The sequence below is a fragment of the Mesocricetus auratus genome, unplaced genomic scaffold (genome assembly GCF_017639785.1).
Source record: "Mesocricetus auratus isolate SY011 unplaced genomic scaffold, BCM_Maur_2.0 Super-Scaffold_6730, whole genome shotgun sequence".
NCBI lineage: Eukaryota > Metazoa > Chordata > Mammalia > Rodentia > Cricetidae > Mesocricetus > Mesocricetus auratus.
In genome coordinates, this window is record NW_024429184.1 from 102,801,335 (window position 1) to 102,828,495 (window position 27,161).

General features: G+C 41.7%; 2 protein-coding genes across 5 annotated transcripts in view; both read right to left on the minus strand.

Annotated features, from left to right (window-relative positions):
- LOC101826352 (synuclein alpha interacting protein) overlaps positions 1-27,161 on the minus strand; it is a 132,023-nt gene that overhangs the window by 63,116 nt on the left and 41,746 nt on the right. For all 4 annotated transcript variants that reach the window (XM_040741820.1, XM_040741822.1, XM_040741819.1 and 1 more), the window contains exon 2: positions 1,344-1,446. In XM_040741820.1, the coding sequence (XP_040597754.1) occupies positions 1,344-1,400 (57 nt within the window). In that variant the 5' untranslated portion in view covers positions 1,401-1,446. The remainder of the gene's footprint in view (positions 1-1,343; positions 1,447-27,161) is intronic.
- Positions 12,957-13,928, minus strand: LOC121138869 (neuropeptide Y receptor type 1-like). Its single transcript, XM_040741823.1, has one exon. It carries the CDS (start codon positions 13,926-13,928, stop codon positions 12,957-12,959), a length of 972 nt encoding a protein of 323 aa, XP_040597757.1.

The window sequence follows — 27,161 nt, forward strand, 5'->3', positions numbered from 1 at the left end:
GTGGAAAAGAGGACTCTCACTTCACTTTTGTCCCAATAAAGACCAGTAAAAATTAACCAGAAGCTGAAGCGGGCTGAATAACAAAGGGATATTATTTTTCTAGCTCAAGAACAGAATGATCCAGAGTTGTATGAAGGAGGTGATTTATCCTATCTACACGTATAATCCAACTGTCATGTACAGTCTGCCTGTTACTGTATGTACAGTAAGGGGTATGGCACAGGAATACACTTCCAGCCAAATGCACGTCTAAGTCATCCCCCTGTCTGGGGGCAACATCCAGTGGTGACCCAAAACTCCAGGCCCTGAGAAGTCAAAGAAAATGGGGTTGGAAGCTCTGAGCTTCTGGGGCGATAGTGCTAACATGCTGGGTATCAGAACTGACTGTGTGGAATGGAATACATCACATGCAACTCTAGGCAAGCCGCATGTAGACAATTTCCCCAGAAGCTTTAGTGAATGGAGAAGAAGCAGGACGTGAGTGTTAGGGGGAACTGAAGGACTCATCAGTCCACATTGCTCTGGAATGACAGAACCACCACGTACGTCAGGTGATGTGGTATTCGTCAGCACATGACTGGTCAATATTCCCAAGTGTCCAATCTGTTTTGATGCTTCCAATGATTGGAAAAGTTCTCTTTATGTTATTTATTTTTGTTTGGTGTGTGTGTGTATGTGTGTGTGTGTGTATGTGTGTGTGTGTGTGCGCGCGCGCGCACGTGTGCATGTGCTCACAAGTGTCATGTCCATGGAGGCTAAAAGAGGGTGTTGGATGCTCTGGAGCTGGAGTGAAAAGTGGTTGGTTAACGGCCTGACATGGATGCTGGCTGCTGAGCTCAGATCCTCTGGAAGCACAGAGCTTGTGCTTAATTGCTTAGCCATCTCTAGCCCCCTCCCTTTATTTTTCATCACCTAAATGTCAAGTTGGCTTCAGTCTATGTTCCTGTGACCTTGAGAGAATGCCGGTTGTGATACAGACATAGAAGGAAACTGGGAATGAACATGTAAAATTATGGACTTGTGCTGGGGGCTTTACACACAGACTCATCTGCAATTTTAAAAGAGCCTTGGAACACATTAGGGATGGAATGCTAAGCAAGGCTGAATGCCTTGCACCCTCACTCCCAGCTCGTACACAATTTGGCATCATTCCTTCTCAAGCCCAGAGAGCCCCAGCCCCAAACCACACTGTGTTTCTTACACAGTTTGTTTTCAGTTCAGAAATGTAGTTGGGAGAGTCGTGGAAATAGAGATTTTACAAATACAGACAATACAAAGAAAGCAGCTCATAAGCTTGAAGGCTGAACACTGTGTAAACATGGCTTGTAGGTAGCAATACTTACAGAAATGTCATCACTAAAGTCAATTTCATCCAAATCAAGGTATTCAGGGGCTTCCATTATTCTTCTTTGTACATTTTGAGCAAGGTCAAATACTTATAATTTCCTGGATAAGGCATAAACAGAGAAGAAAGGCCAAAGGTTAGTTATTTATAACTAAAACTATTATCCCTATTTGAATAAATAAAACCAGAAAAGGTAATTGGATAATAGCGTTGCCCTGGGGCACATTTCCTGCTCACAAGCCAGGTTTTCCAAAGGCCAGGAGCACAGCTCTTCAGTCCTCAGCTCCACTCCCCAGGGAGCACCCATAATCCTTTGCTTTACTTGATTTGCACTTATCTTCTCCTGGGTCAGAGTTTTCCCCTATGATAAATGTTAGCTTTCAAGGAAGCCCATACTCTGCCCTCACCATACCTGGGTGAACGTTTGAGCTTTGTGGGAAGACAATCTCCTGGAACTGTTAGGGAAACTGTGTTCAGGTATTTTCTGTGGGCATATCCTTGGCTGCTGTGTGTGGAGCAATGAATACTTCATCTCCACAGTAATCACACAGGTACAAGACAGATACCAACTAATCAAAAGTAAGGGCTAGTTTAGAATCTGTGGCGTGAATCTCAAATCTAACAAGAGAGGCGAGGGAGACACGGAAGGAGGTGGGGCTTGTCTCGATTTGAATTGAGTTATTGCAATGCCCTCTGCCTTAAGCAGCGCTGGCTGACAGCATCAGAGTGACCCGACGCAGGCAACCAGAATGTCCTCCGTCAGCACTTGCCTCAGGGATGCCTGTGGCAATCCTTTAAATCTGTCAGGGTAAGAGACATCACTTCCCACTTCATTTTTCCATCACTTATCTTCATCACCACTGGCAGTGACAGTGGTACCCACATATGTCAAGAACAGAAACAGAGATCTCCCGGTGGCGCCTTGGAGTGCAATTATCCTCTGTCAGCTCTCAGATACTGAAAAGAGATTCTGTTCCTGCAGTGTGTCCTTCTTATTACACAAATTGTCTTAGGTATCCACATGTGAGTATCGTAAACAGTTCCTGTCTTGCTCTTTGGATCATGTCATGAAGATGTGTCTTACTGAATACAAAGATTACTGGACAGTGAAAGTGCATCCAGGCAGATGAAAATGAGCTTCTTCACGCAGACCAAGAGTCTAAGCAGGCTTTTAAATTTATGTTACCGAGACAGGGTCACGCTATGTAGCCCTGGCTAGCCTGGAACTACGTAAACCAAATTGGTCTCTAACATTAAGTGATTCTCCTGCCTCTGCCTCCAAAGATTTCAAGCATGTGCCATCATTTCTGGATAGCTGGATTGTTTTCTTGAAAGGACATTGTAATTCTAAGCACATCCTTTTTAAGGATTTTGATCCATTCTCCTTTTTAAGTCATGAAAATGGTGTAACTCTGTTACAGAAAAAGAAATCATACCTCAAACCTATGGCCTAATTTAATTTTCTATGTTTCCTCTTCCCTTCCCTCATACATGTATCATGTAAGACTTAATTATAATACAGAGCCATCCAAGAACAGATGAGGGTGTTGTTTCAAACTCAAATGAAATGATCTATTTAAACATATGGATAAAGTGCTTCTGAAATCACAATTTCAAAGAAAAAGTGCGTTTGCAAAAAATAAAACTTAAAACCAGACATTTTACTACTGATTAAAAAATATCTAAAGAGTTCGGAAGCCACGTGCTTAGACATGAAAGCTCATTACTTTCCCTGCGATCCTCACAGAGCTTTTCAGAGGAAAACACACATCCTTGTATTTGCAAATGACTCACATTGACTTTTTCTTGCACACATTCACAGGTTCAGAGACTGTGGGTTTCAACTCATCATCCAATAGCCTTTCTTCTAGCTCCCATTTTTCCCAAGTCTGCACCTCTAGGATGAACTATAGATCCACAGGCCAGTTCCATGGCTTCAGTGCTGACACTATGTGTTGTGACCAGTTACAACCAGCAGCAACTAGCGCCCTAATTCCTTTTTTGGATGGACTATATCTATTGTGATTTAAATGACATAAAATGATCCATGTCTGTGGCCAGGGAAGGAGAATGAAATTAGGTAAGAGGGTGGTTTTTATGTTTATCATAATTGTACCACTTTATAATATAAACAGACACTTCAGGATAGGACAGTAATAGACCAGGATTGCAGAGAATGCAGAAATGATGAAAGGAACACACTAGAACTGGGAAGGAAGTGGATCTTTAAATGCACAGAAATACAAGACTAAATACAAATTGCTGATGAATATGCCTCAGGCAACCTGATTAACAAGTGGCCATTGAATCCATTTTTTTTTTTGGTGTTCTGACAGTAGAAAGGGCAATGCTCCTTTAAAAGTAGCCATGCTAGCAGAACATATCTAGAAGATAATATGGACCACCACATCAAAGCGGATATAAACACCTTTTATTTGCTCTTGGAGGGTAGGGATGGGATTTTCTTTTCCTTTCTTTTTAACTTCTTATTAATTCTTTGTGATTTCACACCATACATCCCGATCCCGTTCATCTCCTTGTCCCTTCACTCTGCCCTGTATCCCTGCAACAACCTCACCCCCCCCCAAGAAAACACAATACAATGAAATTTAAAGGAAAAAACCCTTCTCATTGTGGAAGCTGTAGTGTGACACAGGGAGTCACACAGTGTGCCCCTCAGCTCATAAATCCTTGTATATGACTGGTCATTGCAACAAGCCATGGGTCGGAGGTCTTTGGTTTCTGCTGGGCCCTCACCGGTAGTTGAGCATACTGTTGTTGCCTTATATCATGGAGATCCTGCAGCTTTGGATCTGCAGGATGGGGCCCTTTATGTGCTCCAGCAGACCATATATGGGGTGAATTTAGGGCTGGCCAACGCATAGCCCTGGTTCTAGGGTTGGGTGGTAGCTGGGTTGGTCAGCCTGCCAGCTCTCCCTCTGGATGACATTTTCTTGACTCTACCGGCCAAAAGACAAGAAGACCCTGCACCTGGAACATTCCTTTGCTTCTTACAAAGCCATCTCTTTAAGAATGCTTATTCTATCTGTGACCTGGTTCCCTTTGTGCGGTTTCAATGTTTTTCTCTTTCTAGGGGTCACTTTGGGTGTATTTATATTGTCACTTGTAATGTGTGGAAATCCCCACAGTCTATCAGTCCTGGTCACATTGCCAGGTGTTTCATTTCAGTTGTCCCTGTGGTCATTATTGGATCTCTCGCCTTCTAATGCGCATTTCCACTGGGCACCAGCATCACCTTTCGAGACATGGGGTTGGGGGTGGTGAGATCTGTCTAGGCGGCTGCTTCAAATGATGATACAAGATAAGCAAGTGAGCTGGACTCTAGTTGATTTTTCTTTCCTACTCTTTAGCCCCACCCACCCACCCAGAGACCCCTTTCCCAACTGATGACATATTTATTCTCTTACAGAAAGTCCAGAACAACATGGAGCTCATCTGGGAAACCCATGAGCCAAGGCCAAGTCTATCCCACAGGTGGGACTTGTTTGATCCTAGTATTGTTTTTAAAAGGTGGGGGAACCCAAAACAAAACCCAGCAACACACGAGTTGCCAATTTCTAGACTATGGGTGATTTCACATGAAATTTTTGTTTTGGACTTTGCTTAAAAACAAACCCTAAAGTCTTGGCTTGGCTATCATGACTGGTTGCAGCCGAGCGGCAAATGCTCACAGTCTCATCCACCTAGGCTGCTGTGCTCAGTTCGGGTGGGCCTGAAAGGCATTCACTTTTGGAGTCTAGAAGACACACCGCAGAAAGGAGTGCAGTTTTGAACGGTAAGTGACACCACTACTCTCCTACCCTTTAGTGGCTGTCTCCTGCCGAGACTGTTGAGTTCATTTGTATTCTAAGATGGAATTTGTTGTATTAAGATCATTTGAAAGTCATACCACAACAGTAATAATTTCTTTTTAATTTAACAAATAAACTACTGGCGTGTCACAATTTTTGTTTCACTGTCTCCAGGATTAGGGAAAGAGAAACCCTCACAAACATAATAAAATGTTACAAGGTCCGGATTATGTTTCCTTTCCTTTACAACCGGAGGATAGAAGGGGTCTCGCTTTCTTATGACTGGTCTGGGTTTACATGGTGTGAGTAATGGCAAGGCAGGAAGCCATGCCAAGTACTAGCCCAGAAAGAGACCAGAGCCTTCCTCCCTCTGGCCCAGAGGAGCAGCTTTGCTGCAATCTGACTGCCCCCTACTCAGTCTGACAAGATTGTGCTTCTCCCTAAGTGAAATATATGTTTCAGGTATTCAGAAAGAGCAGTTAAGCTTCAATTCTTTACATGAGATTTCAGTTACTGTAATTCATATTTAGACCCTTGGGGTCACGGTGGTTCTCAACCCGTGGGTCATGACCCCCTTGACAAAACTCTATCTCCCAAAATATTTACATTACAATTCATAACAGTAGCAAACTTACAGTTAGGAAGTAGCAACACAATAATCGTGTGGCTAGAGTTTGGGCGGGGGGTGGGGTCACCACAACATGAGGAACTGTATTAAAGGGTTGCAGCATTAGGAAGATTGAGAACCACAACTTTAGGATCTCAGGGCTTCACGACTTATAAGTCTATATAATGCCAGGCATTATCATCCCCAACACTGCAAGCTACTGTCAAGGTCCTAGGGGCTTTTGTTTGTATTGAAGCCCGCTTTTCATCCACAACGCATGCACATCTCTGAAGATATGGCCCCTTTAGTGGAGCTTATCTTTTTAGTGAACCAAAGATAGTCCAGTTCAGACTGCACGGATCTCTTTTTTTTTTTTTTTTACGAGACAGGTTTGGAGGCTGTCCTGGAACTCGCTCTGTAGACCAGGCTGGCCTGGAACTCACAGAGAACCACCTGCCTCTGCCTCCCGAGTGCTCGGATTAAAGGCGTGCGCCTCCAACGCCTGGCTGCATGGATCTTTGTATCTCTCTCCACTGTATTGTTATTTGTGTAAGCAGGTCTGTGGCACATTTGAAAAGAAATCTTTCTGAAGTTTAGGAGAGCAGATGCAAGTTGGGACTGAGAGGGGAGACAGGAAATAACTTGAATGGCTTAACTTTCCCAGTTGGGTATAAAAATTGATAGAAGAAGGGAAATATTCAGATATGGGAGATACAGCCAGGTAGTCAAGGCTTGAGTGCTTTCCAAAAGCTGTGGGGATGTCTAGGACACCCATCTTCTTTGGGTGAGTTCAAGGAACTGGAAGAAACTTTACGTAAACTCCAAACTGAGGCTTGGCATTTGAAGTACGCAATGGAGTTCTGTTGGACTCTGCTGCCTCTCAGAGAGTACCGTTAGCTGAAAAAACTCCATGGGTGCTACAGGGTCTGTCAATGCTTTGTCACTTTCTCATGAGGTCACTTCAGTTATGGCTCCACTACTTCCATAAGCTGAGAAGGAACTCAAGATTATCAAAGAGCTGATGTGATGATAAAAAGCAGGCAAGCCATTAGAAACAGTACCCCCCTCCTTGTTTCATGATTTGGGGAGGTACTTTCATTGGTGTATGTGTGTGACTTGCAGTCAGACTCTGAAAAAGTCATTCCAAATGAGGACTTGCAAAAATCTGGCGGGTAATGGCAACATCAGTGGAAAAAAAACTTGGAGTGGCCAACAGAATCTCTTTGAGTAACTGCACTCGTGGTAATACACACATTCTGGTGTGCTTGGCTCATAAAAGGTACATTGATTTCTGACTACACTCACACATCACATAAATTGCTCTACCAAAATTCTTTTGAAAATGTATTGCCTCACTTCATTTAGAAGGAGTTAGTATGGAGTCACTCTGAAGGGTGGAATTACACACATTTCTTCTTTCCTGTCAAGGGCTCTATTCCTACTTTCACTCATGTATATTATGAGGCCGGGTAATTAAAAATAAGCTGGGCCTGTCAACATGCCGGAGCAGAGTCTGCTCAGCGGTGAGGTAAGTACAGTTGATTTGCACGGAGGCTCACTTCTTCACCCTGTAATCCACTAACACTCGGAAAAGATCACCACTCCCCATACCCCGCCAAATTTACACTCAGATACATTTTCAAATTGCAAGCCTTCATACAGACACTGGGTTTACTTTGTTCACTATACGAGCTGAAAAAATATTGCAAGCGAAGACCTGGAAGGCTTGGGTAGAAATGTCCCCCGTTGGCTTTGTGGCTTGGCTGGCAAGGAGGCAACTGACTCCAAATGTTGGATTCAGTTTCTTTTTCACTCTTTGATTCAGCAGTGGCCAGAAGCATGGCAGTTACTGAATGCCTACTCTTGAAGCAGATAAATGATAGAGGCAAGACATTTCTACGAGAGAGAGACAGTGCAAGGAGTGCCAAGAATCACATATGAGGAACAGAGGGAACACACAAGCCTGTGGACTCTCCAGTCTGAATATACGTGCTAGATAAGACCACATGCTCATCGTCTACGTGGAACATGCTGTTCAAGAGGAAGTAAGCAAGAAAACAAACCATTTCCGTCTAATGTGATACTTGCTATGATGAATGAATACACACACACTAGAGTCTAGACCCAGACCCTGGAGATAGAAAGTCTGCCTGGTACAAATGAGGATTAGTCAAGGATAAGAGAGCCCTGCTGGAGGACGAAGTGCTCGAGTCATAATTGTGTGGGCAAAGGCTTGCAAATGAGAGCTCAGACAGGGAATTTCCAAGAGAGGGTGAATTTCTCACTTCCCATTGTAGTTTTTCTTTTAGAAAGAGGTTTGAAGGGTGAGGACCAGCCCTGAGTGATAGACAGGAGTGGCCATGGGAGTATTTCCAAAGCCAGTGTGTTTCCAGAATATCAAGTTTTCTCGCATGTTTGGAAAACTACAGCTGAGTATTTTGATAGCAAACAAAAGACATCCATGTAATAGATTAAGGGTGCTTGCAGGGGAGAGGATACTGTACACTACTCAGAAAAATATGGGAAGAAAACTGTCCTACTGGGATCTTATACCAGGTTAGATTTTGTGTTAGTGTGTGTGTGTGTGTGTGTGTGTGTGTGCGTGCGCTCATGTGTGCATGCTCTGTGCTTGTGCATGTATACAGAGGCTAGAGGAAGACATCAGGTGTCCTGCTCAATCACTCCCCACTTTATTCCCTTGAGACAGGGTCTCTCACAGAGCTGGTAGCTAAGCTGGCAGCCAGAAAATCTCAGGGATCCTTCTATCTCCATGCTCCATAGCACTGTATTACATCACAACACCCCTCATTTTACATGGGGACTGAGGTTTACACTTCTGAAATAAGATTTCTTATCTGCTAAGCCATCTCCTGAGCCTTCAGGGTGATGTGTTTTTACATATATTCTCTGTTCACTTTGTCTTCTAAAGAACCCTACAGACAAACATCTTCATAATTTCCATTATGGAAATAAAGAAGCAAGGGTTTGGAAAGGTTATGTAATGCCTCACAGACACACAGTCAAAAATATGGATTTTAAGCCAAGTACAGCCCCCTGTTAAGTTCTTGCCAAAACAGCAACAGTAAAGCAACCCCACATCTGTTTCAAACACTTTCTTGTTTTCAAATCACCTTCAATATGTTTAATGTGACTTTATTTTCGATAGTTCTGTGAGGAAAGGAGACATTGTAAATTATAATTTACATTCATGCACTTGCAATTTTATAGATGACAAAACTCAGGAACATAATGGCTAAAGTTATGCATCATGAAGGAGAGAGAAGGGCAGCTGACACCAGTCACGTTCTGTCAGGTTCTTAACTGTCTCGGGCTGCCCTGAAAATGGGGTATGCTTTGATCAGAGCCCCACAGCATAGTTACACCCCTGGATTGTATTTCTCTGAGTGTCCTGGAACCTAACACCAATCGAGTTGCTTGTCTTTCCTATAGAACCTAAATAGAAAGCCAACATGATCATCATTGTCATAGAGAAGTACAGAAATCTCTGTTGGACACACCTTACCAACTAGTATGTAAGACAGCATATACTATCATCAGTTTGCTTGTTCAATAATCTAGTTTCATCTTTAAGAAAAAGTGAGATTTATGATAATTATTCCTTTTACAATCGGTGTAATTAGAAAATTCATGGCTCACAAAAATAAAAGTTTTGTTAATGACACTGAGAATATTAGGATGAATTTACTTAGCCTACAGAACAAAACTCAAACTTAAGTCTAACATTAAGTGCTATAATCATTCACACCAGAGCCACGGATACATTTGCTAATGAGGCCGCCTGGAAATCATTGTTTCCCATTACCAATGAATTGTTATTTTATCACATAACTAAGATCTATTGGTTTTACGATGCATGACTATTCTATATTATGTCTTGCTGAAAAGGCAATTAAGACTACTGTACTAGTGATTTCTGAAACCAAATATTAAGAATCAGCTAACTTACACTAAAGCATTAGGGATGGGAAAGACCTTAGTTTTAATCTTGGGGGAGATACATATATTTACATGACACATCTTCCACATCTGTATTATATGTGTGTAGGTGATTTAAGATGATTATGAGACGCAAAATACCTTTTGAAAGATGGAAAGTATCCATGTTCACAGCAGCTGCCCCACGGAAGGTAAAAATAAATACAGACCCACAGCAAAAGAAAAGTATGCTGTGGTCAGTTCCTGGTGTCATTTCTAATGGGATACCATATAGGTTGGGATGAACCAAGACAGAATAAGGAAGGTAAGATAGTTTGTGGTTGAACAACTCCTCTATTCAGCAGAAGTAAGGGAATGTTTGCCTCAGACAAGAAAAACAACCATACAGAATGCTTTTCCCTCTTTCAAAAATTTAAAGTCCAGTAGGTTAGGAACATTTGATTTGACTTGCTGAACATGACTTAGAGGGAGCTTCTGAGATGCTAGGTTCAGAAAGGACTTGGTGTTTAATGAAATGACATGCTGAATGGGCTAGAGTTGGATAGAGTGCTTTGTCTGATCAAGTCAGGCAAGGAACTGACTAGCTGGAAGTATGATGGGTCCCCTGAGAGAAGAGTTTAGAATCCTGTGTTGGCCACAGTAAAAGATCCTGTGTAGTTGGAGACAACGTCGGGAAACATTTCCAAGGCTATACAAAATCCTCCCAACAGTCCTGATCCAGTTTTACCCACCAATACATGCAATATTAACAGTGTATGTCAACTTTCCCTTATCCTCATTCATGCTGTTTGAATTCCAACAAGAATTTGATGGGGCTATATAACTTTTCAGAAGAGAAAAGCATTAAGATGAAAATAATTTGAAGAGAGAACTATGGTATATTCAGTAAGCACAAGATTCTTCTTCATAGATGAAACTAACCAACTACACAAGGACAACACTATAATCTAATGAGGCCAAATCCAGATGAAAATGTCTGGGAAGAAAAAAGAGGCATTGCTAGCACTGGGAAGTTGAGCTGGGCCTAAGCCAGTCATGTTTTACACTGGTTTCCGGACACAAGTGCAGAATGATCTGGAAACTGGATCTTTAGATACTACAGGAAATGATCCAAATCCAAGTTTCAAATTGTTTGCACACCTGAAGGTTCATGCTTTATCCCTAATTTTGCAAAAATGACAATTTCTACAGTGGATTTATTCGCTTGGCAATTATTGTTGACAATGTATGGAACACAGATGGCAAGCCTGATTGCTGTTTTAGAGGGAAGCAAGACATGGAAGCAACACACACAAGGAGCACTGAAGACGACATCTTGAGTCAGTTATTTTGGCTTTATTCTGATCTTTTGTGGGGATTAAACTCTGGAGCAACCCTGGGCTAGTGGTTCTCAAGCTGCGCCATGCATGAAAATCACCCAGAAGGTTCATTAAAACATCACTGCCTCCAACCCGGACTTTCTGATTCCACAGGTCTGAAGTCAGGCCCCAGAATCTGCATTGCTAACAAGCTCCTGTATCATACTGTTTCTTCTGGTCCCAGAACCATATTTGAGAACCACTACTTAAGATCAATGGCTATTCCTAGCTTTGGCTACATCTGCTTTGAATTAAAAGATGGCGACCTCTTCCCCACATCCTCCATCTCTCCAGATGTTAACTTCATTATACAGGATCCATGCCTGGTGCCCTCTGATTAAGCTGCCTCGGTGGACTCAACTAAGCATTTCCCATGAAGACCACCCGGAAGTCTCAGAAGGGCTGAAGTCAGAATTTTTTTTAATTCTTTGTGTCAAGTAAAGGACACACAATGGTGCAAAACATAACAGAACTGTGGCTTTGCTTTCCTTGAAATTTACTTTCTCTGCAAAACTCCCTAGCAACTGAGATATTGTAAGTCTCTTATGTAAATGATATCCAGATTTATAATTTCGACAGTCTTTTAAGAGCAAAAATCTCAATTTCATGAGATCCATTCACTACAGCAGAATAATCTCTAGGTATATTTCTACTTCAAGAAAGTGGAAAAAAAAGAATTATTTGTACTGCTTTGTACACAAATTTATGCATGGATATTTAAAATAATTATTTACTGTAACCTAAGAGCTTAAGCAGCTACAAATGACTAGCTACAAAAAATAAAAATAAAAACCTGGTCATATAATTTTAATTAGAATTATAACATGCTTTCAAAATTGAATTCAAGTCTAGGAAGCAAATAATTATAAGGATTTTAATAATTTCTTGTCATTTGTGAATATACCAACTTAATGACCAAAGGCAGAAAGAAAAAAAATTGTCTGTAAACTCAATGCTCTTTCTTTTCTGAAGAAAAAAGTAGTTGTATATGTTTATGTAATTAAGCAAGGAGAATGAGCTATATGTCAAGAGCAACCAAATATCCATACATTATACACACTCGGGGAATATGACAAAGCAGATATTAATACTTCAATTCAATACTTTTTATCTATATGTATTTTACTAAAGACCTAGGGCAGGGGCAATGAATAAAATCTGCTCCCACCTTACATGAGATACTATGATGAAAATTGAAAACACTGAGCATCACACACCTACCTGATGCATTGCCAGTATTTGGGAGGCCTGGGGGAAAGACAGGAAAAAACATAGCATCTTGAAGAATTTGCTTAGGAAGTGTTGGCCTCAGTTTCAGTAACATTGCTCTTTTAAATACGACACATTGCACAGACTAAACACTTAACAGGATGCCCACACTGAGATCATTTACAGAGTGATGCTCATTGGCTTTCTCTTTTAATGTAGAAATTCTACATTTAAAAAACAAAACAGTGGTATCCTAAGTCAGCAGTTCTCAACCTATGGGTCGAGACCCCCACAGGGGTCGCATAGCAGATATCCTGCATATAAGATATGTACATTATGATTCATAACAGTAGCAAAATTACAGTTGTGAAGTAGCAACCAAATAACTTTATGGTAGGGGGTCACCACAACATGAGGAACTGTATTAAAGGATCACAGCATCAGTAGGTTGAGGACCACTGTCCCAAATAATAAATGTCATGATGGCTGTTTTTCTTCAGTTTACAAACAACTTAGTATTCTTGTTTCTCCTTGCAAAGTTTCTCTCAGAAATTAATTTCTAGAGCTGTCAATTTTCTAGCCATCTTTTCAGAAACTGTTCTTTGAAACACCCCCCACCCAGTGACAGGAGCTTTGTAGAGCTTCACTTGAGTTCATTTGCTCAGTCGTTAAGCATATGGAGACAGAATGACATCTGCAGGCTGTGGTATGGACTTTTCCTGTTTGACTCCACAGAAGGACACCAACTTCATTTTGTAATTAACCAACATAAGCAAGAAAGGACTAAGAGCAGAGAAGCCAGTGGAGAGAGCTGTGAGAACAGCTGGAATAAAGACACAGGCTGCCAAGTCCTTCAAGAAACAGACTAAGACAAAGTGAGAAACCCAAAGTGGAGTGATCAGCAACATCAACAAGATACTGAACTTGGCCCCTCGAAGGACCTCAGTTTCTGAATCATCATCTCCAATCCAGATGTCACCATATGTCATCTTTTTCTTCTCTAGGAGGAGGAGAGCCATCCAGAAACAGACAAATACCAAGACAGCTAAAGGAAGAATATCAATCAAAACTAAAAATATTTTCCCGTAGTAGAGCTCTACCTGTTCATTTCCAAAGTCAGTCAAGCAATCCATGTAAATTCTGTTAGTAGACATGGAGACTGTATCATTTCCAGAATTCGGGTGTTCTAGTTTTCTAGTATATACCAACACTGGGATATACACTGCCACACCCACCACCCAAAGTGCAGAAATCCCCTTCAAGGAGTACTTCTGTTGGTTCAGGTTTGCAGGCCCGCTCAAGGGGTAGACAATTTTGTAAAGCTTCCGGAGGTAGAACAAAGCAAAGAGTAACATGAACCAGATGGCCAGGGTCGTTGTCAGGGCTGCAGTGAAGTGCAGAACTTTGCAGCCAACTGAATCCAACAAGATACCAGAAGAGTAAACGATCTTGAGGACGTTCACCACCAGGTTTTTAATAAGGTGGACAAACACCAGGCTGATAATGAGAAGAAAGGATGTCTGCAGGCCCCCAGTGATGCACTTGCTTGTAGAATAAAATAAACATGTGTTTCCTACTAAGCTCACAAGGATGAGAACAGCACAGGCGATGATCTCGAACAGGTCTGCAGAGGGCCTCATGGTAGATGCTGAACTGCGACTGCAAATTGCTTCTCTGCAACTCTGTTCATTAGGCTTACAGACTGTTTAAGAGGTCTTTACTGACACCAGATGAGACTTTCCCTACCCCTACTAGGTTGACAAAATCCTGCCCTGGTACACTGTCACTGTTCCAACATTGTCTGTGACAGAATTCTGCTTGCTTCAGTGACCAGCTGTTGAAAACAGAGCGGCTTCCCAGGAGAATTGTGTTTTATCCTCCCCAGGGACTTTTAACAGTGACAAGAGAGGCACAGGTATCACCATGTAATTAAAAGTTCTCAGAAATGTATTTATAGTGTTGTCATACCTAAGTGTGTCATTCCTTTATAGGTATGATCAGTGTCCAATAATCATAGAGAGGAGAATGAATTGATGCCAGTGAAGGAAGGAAAGATAGCAGGAGGTTGAATTCATCACACTTCATGCACGAAAATGAAAAAGAACAAACAACAAGGCAGATTACAAAATAACAAAGTGACAAACTAAGGATGGGAGGAATAGCATGAGAGTGATCACACAAGAACACACAGTGTTGTAACCTCTCTACCATTTGTTCATCTTTTGAAAGCGGGAACACAACACTTGTTGTGATGACCTCACGGGACACAAGAAGAGATGGTGAAAAAAAACATGCTGGTGAAGAGAGCAGGGAAGGGAAATGGAAAGAAACCAGAGAGAAGCAATTGAAGCGCAAGGAGGGAGACAAATAAACATGGGATTTGTCCTCACAGCCAAGTCTCCCAAATAGTTAACCATTGGGCAGCAATCAGTGGGACTTTCTCTCCCAGAGCACAAGGGATGGGATGACTTCTCTCCTAGAGATTATAGGAGAGCATGAAGCAAGGGCAAGAGCATGACACGTAAACGTCTACCTGCCATTAATATACATTTTAGATGAATTATTGTTTTGCACCTGTGTCACAATGATGCATTCTGGTGTTTGACTACAGTCATGTGTCATTTACCAGAGGAAGCATGTTCTGAGAAATGCTGTTAGGTGGTTTTGTCACTGTGAACGCACGATAGAGTAATTGCACAGACTGAGACAGATGTGATGGGATCCCTCCTTGAGCAAAACTGTCATGCTGGGTTGTACAGCTGTACTTTACCTGTTCTGAAATTGTCTGTGGGTCCTGTCATCAATCATCCTACCCTGTACCTTCAAAACACGTGCTACTGCCTGATCAAGTGTGGTACATTGGACCTGGCTGGTACAGCCTTGAGCACTTGTGCTCATGTCTTCTTAAAATGAAGCTCAGTGACTTCTTGATGAGAGATCACAGTCAGCTAATATATATATATATATATTATAATTTTAATAATAAATATGATATAAAGCTAGATGATATCACAAATTGAGGTTTTTTTAAAATAGTCTCTTTTCAGCTTTTTTTTTTAAGTATAACTTTGGCCAAACTAGAAATTACAGATTACAGAGGTAGGAAATTAGCTGATACCTTATCTATCTAGTGGTAAAGCCAGTATTTGACCTCTCCCAGTCTTTTCCTCAAGGGTATGAGAAACTCCTAGTGTTCATGTGATAAGAAGTTATTGACAGTACAGGCAGGTGGGAAGTCTGGGCCCCACAATCCATGGGAATGGAAGGGAGGCTGGAAGTTGACACTTTCCTATTAACTCCATTTTCTTTAATAGGTTGCTAAAATAACAGAGAACATATGGTTTACAGTCAATTTTATTTCCTTAGAAACCTTAGTCAGTGTAAAGTACAAGCATCTACCTTATTTCTGATGATCATAGCAATATAAGTAATAATACCTATAATGTTTATGCATTATTATAAACTATAAATTAACTTCCCACCAACTTAAACAAGATATACTGTCTTGCATTGCAAACATAATATGATTTAACCAGTAACATCAATCTCATTTCAGGAATGAGGAAATAGAAGAACAGAGAGCAAGTTCAGAGCTATCAACTGAAATGATGGAAATCTAGTGTGATGGTTTGAAGTCTTTCATCCTCCACAGTGGCTTATGTGTTGAAGACTTTGTCCCTAGATGCTGGTGCTAAGAAGAGGTAACTGGGAGAGACTGGGAAGAAGGCTCAGTTGGTAAAGTGCTTCCCACACAAGCATGAGGACCTCAGTTTGATCTCCAATACCCACAGAAAAAGCCTGGCATGGTGGTACAAGCTCAGAGTCCCAGCACTGGGTCCCTAGGGCTCATTGTCCAGTCAGTCCAGCCTGCTCAGCAAGCTCCTGGCCATAGTAAGAGACTCTATTTAACATCAGGGTTGATGGATCCTCAAGAATGACTCTTGAAGTTGGCCTTTGGCGTCTACATGTATACACACACATTTGTCTGTGCACCTGAACCTTCACGAACGCAGGAACATACACCCACCTTCACAGACATCATCAAGGGATGATCCATTGATGAGTTCATGGCAGAATGGGGAGATTATGCGGGTAGAGCCTTTGACATTTTACTTAAGTAAAAATGTCCTCCATTTAAGTTGTGTTCTCAGTTGGTCTAGCAGTGAAAAGCTGACTAACACAGCCTGGTATGATTGTTTCTCAATGCTTCTCCACACACACTGACAAACTGGAGATCTTCTGTTGACTACTCTCTGCATCTCCTAATTGATTTACAATTGTTCCATCCAACAGATGAAGCCTATAAATGTACTTATTTGGGGGAGAGTTTGATTTACACAAGTCACACAGATACTGAATGGCAATTCATATTTTCCTTTCTCTTTCACTATTACTAGGTATGAATGTTTACACGTCTGAACCTCATGAAGAACTTCGTGCATTCTGTACATCAGTCTAGGATCCCTTACTTGAATTAAGAATAAAAAGGCTATATCCAACAATCATGAGTCCCCACAGTGGCAATGTCTAAGCATAGGCATAATGATAAGTCAACCATGCTCCCGTGGAAGGCCTCATATCTAAGAATATTTTGGATAGCAAAAGTTATCATAAGTGGGGAAAATGGGACACAGAGTTTGATAGGAAAGGAAGGGAGTGGATGAGGGAACAGTTGGAGGAATAAAATCAAGACATGTATAAGAACAAAATATTTGGAGAGAGCAGGCAGGATGGTTCAGTGGGTAAAGTCACTTGCTGCTAAGCCTGATGACCTGAGTTCAGTCCCTAGGACCCACACAATGGAACCAGCAAGCTGCCCTTTTGACTTCAGCATGCTCACCACAAAAGTCTTTTACTGCTTCAAAGGACCTTGGGGCTCCTCTTTAGAAGACTGATGTTTGTTTACGTGGCATGGGGGGGCTAAAATGAAGCACACACACACACACACACACTATATGCATATGTATATATATTTATATGTATAATTTGTCAAATTAAAAAGTATTTAGATAGAGATCCATGTGGGAGGTATTAGTTTTAATCCCCAGCCAGAGACTAGAAATCTGAAGCTTAGAAAAGCTATGCCAACTTGCCCTAACTAGCAGAGGCATCATTAAACTCTGAGCCACTTTGGCTGGTTTTGGTAGGGGAAAAGAAGAGGGCAACAGAGTTGACTGAGTTGGGATATAGTTACTGGGGAACCTGGGTGACAACCAGCGATCTCCAAGGACCACACCCATGGGTTTCTTTAGCAGAAAGCCCTTTCTCAAGAGCATGCATATGTCCTGGAGCAACACCGCATCCTCTACCAAGGAAGGCAATTGTGGTTCCTATAAGGGGGAAATGAAAAAAACTAATTTGAAAACCAAATACTGGTTCTGCCAATCTAACTTCACTGAGGTCACTTGAGAACCAAGGAGTTCAAAGGTACTCTATGGCTTCCATTTATGTTGGCATCGGATTTAACAGAAAGGGAACTAAGCGGGAATTTATATGGCCCAGGCTGTGTTCCAAATCTCAAACTGCTAAAAGTTATTTAGATTTTTGCTTCAGTTCACAATCACATGGAGAGCGGTTCTGACACAAACGCTTTCCGTGTGGCTTAAGGCAGTCTCCGTTTCCTCAGAGGCACATGTGGACTTCTAAAGACTTTTGCCTGAAAATTAAAAAAAAATATATATATATCCCGGCTCTTAACTAGAGACTGCTGTTCACTTCTGTGTCACTGGGGTGGGAGGAGCTAAAACACAGCATGCTGCCTTCATTTGAGCATTATATCCTCACAGCAGTGCTAAGACAAACTTCCCAGGCTGAGGGAAGGGCTTCTACTCCTTTAAACTGAGTATATTATGTAAATAAACGTCTTCTAAGGTGACACCCGAGAAACCGGATTCCTGATCTGGGTCTGTATGGCGACACTGATCTCTATTGATGAGACCACGGATGGAGTTAGACAGAGTAAGAAGCCTCTGAGCAGAGACAGGCTACTTTTGCAGGGTCCTTCATTAAAGAAAGATGCCACTCCAAAATGACTCAGAATCTTTGACCACGTAGCCAGTGGCTGCCCACAGTTATTTTTAATTCTCTGGAAGAGTGTGATTGTGTGACTAGCCAGGGTAGGACTAAACTGCCTAGCCCCCAAATTAGAAGTGAATGGAGAAGGACTTCAGTTTAGATGGGGCCAGAACAATTAAATGGTAATTGCCTTTTAGATACACTAATGTTGCTAATTATATTACTGTGCTAAGTGCTGGGAAAATGTGGATAAGAGCTCCAGGCTACTCTGGTGGGAGAAGGGAGTAAGATTTATTAAGCCCAGCAAGGATACTGATCCTTCAGATACATCATTATCTTCTGAAATCCTTACAATAACCCTACAAGGTATTAGCTTCACCTAGGCTAAGTGACCCTGATCAGTTTCACTTGGTTTGGGACTGAGTCAGATCTGCGTGGCTCTAAGAGCAGTGGGCTGGCAAGACCTTGAGTAGAAAGAGAAATTGCTGACTTCTGGATATACTAGATTCAGTAACCAGGGATGGAAACATGGTAGCAGGGAAAGATGAGAGAATCTGAGAAACAGACCATGATGAAAACATCTCTAAGCAAGAGGACCCCAGAAGTGGAAAGTTAGAGTCCCAGACAGCAGAGCTTTGTAGGCACAATCTGGGTCAGACCCATCAGAACACAAGAGGACCAGAGGGGAGGAGTTCCCCACAGAAGCAGTTGATCTCATGAGCTCATCTCCTCCCATGAACACTTTGTAGTGGGGTTGGGGCTTAGGGGGTTGGGGAGTGGGGATGGGGTCTCCAGACCCCTGAGATTGCAAGCCATGGTGAGCTAGTAAGTAAAGTGGACGGAGTCGTTTTATATACCTGGATCTTTCTAAGCCAATCTATTAGACTGGGAGTCTGTCAAAGGACTGCCCTCACAATCTAAACACGGAAGACCCGGGGTAAACTGTATAGACTAAAACACTGGCTCATTCCTGCTTGCTTTGTTTCTTAGTTTCCTTATGGGACTTTCTCAGTGACACTACAGCATAAACAGACACAAGTGTGTGCACTTGTTTATATACCCAACTCATATTTACGTGTGAATGTATTTTTGTAGTGCATGTTCACACACACACACGGAGAAAGGTGTGACATGATCCTGGAAGTCAAACCGCACTCAGAAACTAACAGGAATGTGGAAGTCTTCTAAGGGACTGCTCCTTCTTGATAGTGCTGCCTCCCAAAAACCACGTTCAGAGCCACAGAAGGACTTTGCATTTACAATGGGAAGGTTCTTCTTGGGCTCTTTATGAGAGACCAGAGTTCCAAATACTGTCTTTGAGCATAAACTCAGTGTCTGAATGCTTCCAGGGGCTGTGATGATTAGTTTTCAATGCCAGTTTGACATTTCACCAGGGGACACACCTCTGAGCATGTCTGAGGGATTTTCTAGATAGAGCTCATTGAGGTAGAACTATTTGTCTTAATGTGGACAGCACCATTCCATGGACTGGTGCCCTAAACTTAATGAGGAGGAAGAATCATGCAGAACATGTGTCTGCATTTTTTTCTGCTTCCTGACTCTGGAAGCAATGTGATCCGCTGCCCCATACCCCTGTCACATCCCTTCCTTACCATGACAGACTATATCCTGTAGAGCTATAAGGCTTGAACTATGAACATTTCAAAATGGCAAACAAACTGAATGAAACTAACCCAAAGCCAGAGGAAGGCAACAGAAATTTTATTAATTTAAATTTAATTTCAGTGTGTGTGTGTGTGTGTGTGTGTGTGTAACAGAGAGAGAGAGAGAGAGAGAGAGAGAGAGAGAGAGAGAGAGAGAGAGAGAGAGAGAGAGAGAGAGAGAGAGGATGGCTCTCAGTATCCATTCTCCTATGCTACCTTGTGGGAGGCAAGGATTGAACTCAGGTTGTCAGTTCTGTACATAAGTGCCTCTAACTCACTGACCTATTTCACTAGCCTGGCAACAGGAACACTGCATTTTTCCTTTCTCCTTGATACTTAAATCTTATTGGATTCTCAAATTAAACATGTTTGTTTGATTTGAGTTCAACACCCATTTTCCCTTCAAGATGTAACTCCCCCAAGACAAGTTTGGAACAGATAACCAAGCTCAACCAGATCCCTTGTTAGTTGTATTCATTCATACCAGGCCTTAGGAAAAGAATCTCTGCCATTTCCAAACCGAGTTGTGTTCCATGGAGAAATGGCAGCTGGTGGGAGTGGCAAGAGGACATGCAGGTGACACTACCTGCATTGACATTGAGTCAGAGAGAGAAATAAGGGCAGCCATGGTACTTAGCATCTCAGTTTAATGCTTAAAGCATAGAATCTTTCCTTCTTGGCTGCATTTGTTGTCTAAGGCTCACACCCTTACCAGTCTTTTCAGAGACAGGACTAGGTATGTTTAGAGTGGAATAATTATAGACACCTTCCAGAACTTCCAAGGTGAAGCAAGCCAGAACACATGCTGTTTCCCCATTTAACCAGTCTGTGCGTCATTGTTATCACTGTATCACTTTGAAGGGGGCATTGCCAAGGCCACTGGGTGTGGTTCATGTGCAGTTCAGGCTCACTGGATGCTCTGGTTCATTCCATCAAGCCCCAACTGAGTTCTTGGCTCATTCCATCCTTGTTATCTGGTGAAATGTAGATATTTTTCCAGCTCTCTCTTCCCCGAGTTAATCTGATTCTGAACTTGGTAACTATTGTACATTCCTTTGAGTTCCCTGACTGGAAGCATTCCCTTTCAACTGATAAGCCTTAAATTTCCCTTTCTAATCCGCAGCAATGCTACTCAAGTCAGTGCTGTAGTTCCTGTAAAAGGCTCCGAGTTTAACAGAGTGGAAACACAGCTTGTCATCATTATTCTTCCCACTTAATGGCTGTCATCAAAGCCTCAAGACTGGTAGGTTTCCAGGTTACCCTGTGCTGAGCCATGCCGAAAACCTTTGTAGTGCTAGTCTCTTTGTACCTCAGTGGGCGACAGCATCTACATTTATCTCCTATTCTTGTCAGATTTCTACTCCATCACCCATCCTTCCCAAGCATTTAAGAGACAGAGACTCAGTGTCCTCACCTAAGAAACAGGAACTCGGAGTACTATGAGGATTCTCGGAGGGTACAATGAGATAACACAGGGAAAGTCTTTACAATACTGGCTGGGGCAAGGGCCCAGGGGATGTTATTACTATTGTTACTGTTCTCGTTGGATTATATGGTCCATCTCAATTAGATACATAAAAGGACTCAATCATTCAGATCAGTGATGATTAGGGAATGACGATTTTCAGTGGGAATTCAGACTACTCACATACAACCCCCTCCTTTTTATTCTTAAATAAGTCCAGTCCCCAAGAGTAGAATGTTAACAAGATCACGTTAATGGCCATTATTACTAGCTGAGGTTTCCAAATTAATTTTTTTCTTAAATTACATTTATTTAGCCAGTTTCTACATGGTTAACTTTGATTTTGCTAATGCATGCATAAATGATCTCTCTCCCCACCTCTTTCTGCTGTCACTAGAAACTAATGAGGTAGAGGTAGCAGATCAAATGATGCTGATGAAGGAAGTACTCTGAAAAGCCAAGGGGACAGGAAGAGCAAACATTCTGAAAAAGAATCACACTGGGGACCTCTAGGACACAATGATGTTGGAATTTTAGTTACCAAACTTCCCACAGTTTCAAGGTCACAATAGGACACAAAAGGCACCAGAACATGAAAATATCCATCCCTACTTACAGTAGCATCTCTCTGTATCCACTATTTTTATTTGGGTTCTTGTTTGATTTTAATCTCCACCTTGGTTAGACAAGCAAATAGTATCCAGGTCAGCAGTGACAAGGAAATGAGACATTTTCAGCTGGAGTAAATCAACATCTTTGGAGCCTCACTGATAGGGGAGAATTCAAACCATTCTTTAGTGCAAAACAAATAAAGTTTGGGTAGGGTGGAAGGGAAAACTCAAAGCTTGCCAAAGAGTCAGGATTCATGAAGCCGGAGAATGTGATTCTGAGTAACTGAAACACACCGCAGGGCATTCAAAAATATCTAAAGATTCAGTACAGAAATCTGTACATGAAGAGAGAGGGGAAGCTTCATGGACAAATGATCTGACTCCCAAAGAGCAAAGATTGGTCAAGCTGATGAAATCCAAGGATGTAAGCTTTATTTAAGCCAAACTGACTCTGCCGTTAATCTACGTAAAGTAAAACCAAGTAAGGATGTTCCATAATATGATGTATAATTCTGTATAGAGAACTGTCATCTAGTTTATTCCAAAGATTTGATGCAAATTTTATTAAATTATTTTTATAATTACAAGGCGCTCTCTTTCAAGACAGTTCCAGTTAGTTGTTTGCCTTATTTATTTGCACATTAATTTTTACTCTTATTTCTAAAAGAACAGTTCCATGTTATATATTAGCTTCATTTCCCCCCCCCCTCTGGTCTTCTGTATTTATCTCTTGATTATCTGTGGTCCATATAGCCATAGTTTGGCTTGAGTATATTTACAGACACTACAAAAATAAAACTTAAGTGCCAAACGAATATAGCACACCCCCTCCGAAAGCATCCCTTTCATATCCAACTACTGTTCTCAGCTAGAGAATGTCCAGAAGCTAAAGAGATATTAGAACACTACCACATGGCAAGTGGTTTGCCTGCCTGGCTTCTAAACCACACTGTCCTGCTTTTCTATTTTGGTACAATCATGCCCCTTTTAAACATAATAACGGAGGCATACTGTAACATTCATTAATTATCAGGACAATAACTGGCAGTTAAAGAGTTACAGTCCACATGAGAAATGAGCCCAATAGGATAATACATGTAGTCCTGGATGCTGGAGTTAGTGAGAACCAGTCATCCTCAGCTCACTAACACAACTCTATCCACTTGCTGTTCTGGAACCAGGAGGTGTAGCCCTCAGGCGGGAGAGCCCCAGCCCCACCTGCCTGTAGGGATTCTGCTCAGCTGGGACTGCTGTGGGCATCCAAAGCATATGCAAGCATTCTTACAAACGCACTTGTTTGAGGATGCTTTCAGAAGAAACGTCACTAAGCATTCTGTTTCAATGAGCCAAATGCAATTCTCACACCAGAATGAAAAACAGAGTAGTGGAGAATGGTTTCAGGTACTCTGTGGAACATTTTTTTCCTCCTTGTGTATGGAAAATACCCTGTATCAAACCAAACATGGATATCACACCTGACTGCTGAAAGGTTTTGAAAATCCAACAGATTCTTAGGGCTCCCCTTTGTTCGGGACAAAAGGAACCCTTGTTTTGTGAGGCTTTCTCTCTTGCGAAGATGAAGGTGTTACTATTTGTGAATAGCTATACATGTCCAGGAATAAAATATTCCTTTCAAATCCTGCAGATACTTAGGCTGATTATCACTGAGCTTTGTGTGTGTGTGTGTGTGTGTGTGTGTGTGTGTGTGTGTGTGTATCTAGTGTGCACATGCATGTGTACATGTATGTACAGGCTTCAGATATCTTTCTCAATAGGTCTCTATCTATTGTGTTGTGACAGCGTCTCTCACTGAGCTAAGAGTGCAACCATTCATCTAGGCTAATGAGCCATTGAGCGTCAAAGTTCCATCTGTGTCCACCTTCCCAAGGCGTAATCAACATACTGCACAGCCACACTCATCTTGTATAGGTGCTGAGCACTGAACTCAGGTCCTCATGATTGCACAGTGAGCACTTCGCTGAATGAGCTATTACCCCTGCCCCCATCAGGGAGCTTTTACAGGCCAATTAGACTTTGCCCTTTCCAATTAAAAAGAAAATTAATACAAGTTACTGATAACTATTATATTTCTCTCATAATTTCTGATTAAGTGAAAACAACTCATCAAGGTTTCCAGAGAAAGGCATAATGGACCTTCAAATTACAGTTATGTTATTTAAGGTCTAAAATTTCATGTTTCTCATGAAAATATAATATTGGATAAGAAACCTGCTCAATAATTTAAGTGCCTTAACATTATTTTGATAGTTCAGATCCAATAAATTTCTAGCACTTAGATTTCACAGCATGATTGAATGCATTATTTGGGGCTTAAATAATGTTCTTTTCCTTAAAACCAAATTGCAAATTAGTATCCTTGAAACTATTATTTGAAAATAATTTTCACATCTATCTTCATTAATTTTTTATCTAAACAATTTTACATGAAGAGTTGTTCTTTTTAAAATCTCACATGAAGTTGCAATTGCTTCAGATAAATTTTCAAACATTAAGTTACAAGAAACTATTAAAAAATCAAACTTATTTTTTGAGATCTACTTGATCTGTTTCCAGAAAGGCACAAATTCTTGACTTTGGATTACTTATTTCTTCTAATGTATATCCAGAAGTTTCTCTGAGTTCAAAAGTTCAAGGGTATTAGTTCTGAAGCATGCCAGAGGGCAAGCGCTGTTTTCAATCAACACTCAGCAACAAGCCCCACGCAGCAGCAGATCCCACCAGCTCACCATGGTACAAGATGCTGCAAGCTCATGAACTGTAAAAGGCACTTTTAAAATGTATGATTAAGAAATTGAGAGAACCTGGAGAGCTGGAAGGAAACCTGGGAGGAATCCAGGGATATGATCAAAATGCATTGTGTGAAATTCTCAAAGAATTAATAAACCATTTTAAAGTATGATTTTTTTCTCAAGGCAAATGCAGAAAAATGGTATTAATAATGCACAGGAAAAGCATTCCATATTCCTTGGTGGACGCCAGCAAAAAATACATATATTACAGAGATAAAGAGAGGAAAAAAAATGGTCTGTCAGGCTAAACAGAGACTTGGAGGAAAATGTACCTTTATCCTAGATGTGATTTTAAGAGTTTATCTGGAAGATGTAGTCCTCCTCCCAGCACAAAGCTCTAAGAAGGCTAGGTGAAATGTGACATTAGGTGAGATTTCTTGTGCAATGATTAAATATTCTCTAAGCTTCCTGTTACATACTGAAAAGCAAAATTTTAATTTCTCTAATCCTGAATTATAGCCTCCTTAATGACCTGGAAAGACTGAAGGCAGATATGAGGGTAAGAGCTCCTGAAAACTATGAGGTCCCCATCCTTTCATACATGCTTAACACGATACAGCATCAGCTGAGCGTGTTGGATGTGGCCATTGGGCTCTCAGTAGTACGCAAGCCAAATGAACTCTTTGTCCTAGGATCTCATTTCTGTGAAGCTTAACATAGCTTATTGTTTTATGGAAATACCCTGTTCTATCCAATATAGTGGCAACTGGCTATGTGTAACTACTGAGCACTTGGAGGTGTGGGTTAGCAGCCTAGGAAATGAACTTGCATCTAGTTCGGTTTTAATCCATTACCTTTCAGTTCCATATTGTGACCCACGGCTGCCAATCTTGAGCAGCACAGTAGTGGTAGATTAGTCAGACAACGGTAAGTACATAAAACCTTTTCAGGCTCATGAAATGAGGGTGGGGGTATATGGGAGGATGGGGGAGAAGTTGTGTCCATTTAAACAGGGTCAGTCAAAAGAGGCATTCTTACAAGAGATGTAATTCACAACAAAGAACAAGGAATGTAAAAATACAGGGGAAGAAGTTTCCAGGCAGAGGCCACTGGAAAGGCCAAAGTCCTGAGGTGGGAGTGAGCTCAGCGGAGCGAGAAGGACATGACACAAGACAGAGGGAGGGTCTGGGGGAAGTGTCAGAGAGGAAAGCTGATGTATGAGTCTTCAGGGCCCCATGTAACAAAGGATTGGGGATATACTAGGAAGTATAGGAGCCAGGAGAATGATTTTCAGGGAAAGAGTGCTGAGATGGCTTACCCTGAATAATAGCCCCGAGAGAGAGGTAGAAGACCAAAGTGAAAGAGAGGAAGGGAAGAAACAATGGACAGTTAAAAGGGTACCACTCTGGTCCAGGCCTGATGCTCCAGTTACTTTGCAGAACAGTAATGTGGTTCAATTATGAATGTATCATGGCAATGCACGCTGTGCACATATTTGCTTGTGAGGAAGAATGTAGCTCTGCCCCCGCCCCCAGCCAGGTAACTAGGGAGATATTGGCCTTGGAATCAAGAAAAGAAAAAAGTGTCCAAAGTCCTGGAAGTGTTCAAAGCAGAAAATCCCTTAGAAAAATGTGTGTGTGTGAGCACATGCTTGTGTGCATGTGTGTGTTGTGTGCATGTGAACACAATGATAAGTGTTCCCACTTTCCTTAGTCTGATCCAAAGGAATTGCTTCAACATTAAGCATACGTCTGTCATGACTCTTAACAAACTTATTGTAGTTACTTTCTCGTTGCTGTGACACAAACACTGTAACTGGCAACTTACAGAAGGAAAGGTTTACTTCCAGCTTATGCTTCCAGAGGGGTGAGAGTCCATTAGTACCACGGCAGGGCTGGGTGGCAGCAGGCAGGCTGGCTGGTATGGTGACTGGAGCTGGCAGCTGAGGGCTGAGGGCTGAGGGCTCACCTCTCACAACCACAAACAGGAGGCATCCAAAGTGTGCATCTGAGTGACAGACTTCCTCCAGGAAGGCCACACCTCCTAAGCATCCCCAAACAGCCACAAACTGGGGACCAAGTACTAAATTGCCTGGACTATGGGGGACATCTCATTCAAGCCATCCCACAAAGGAAAGCCAGCCATGCTTGCAACACTTATGAGATACTTCAGAATAGTGCTAAACACCATCTACATGATCTACACATACGTCAGTGGCATCAACCCTCAAAGTGCTTTTGTATATCGTAAGCTAAGACATGCAGCAACAGGAGAGCTGGGTTGCAACCTCAACCTTTTTCACTGTAAGCGTTGTTTCTTTGTTTTTAAACCCTGGATTCAACAAAGTAGTTCCTAACTTGCTCACTGG

Coding starts and splice junctions, on each gene's coding strand:
- LOC121138869 (XM_040741823.1), bottom strand. CDS start 13,928: ATGAGGCCCTCTGCAGACCTGTTCGAGATCATCGCCTGTGCTGTTCTC.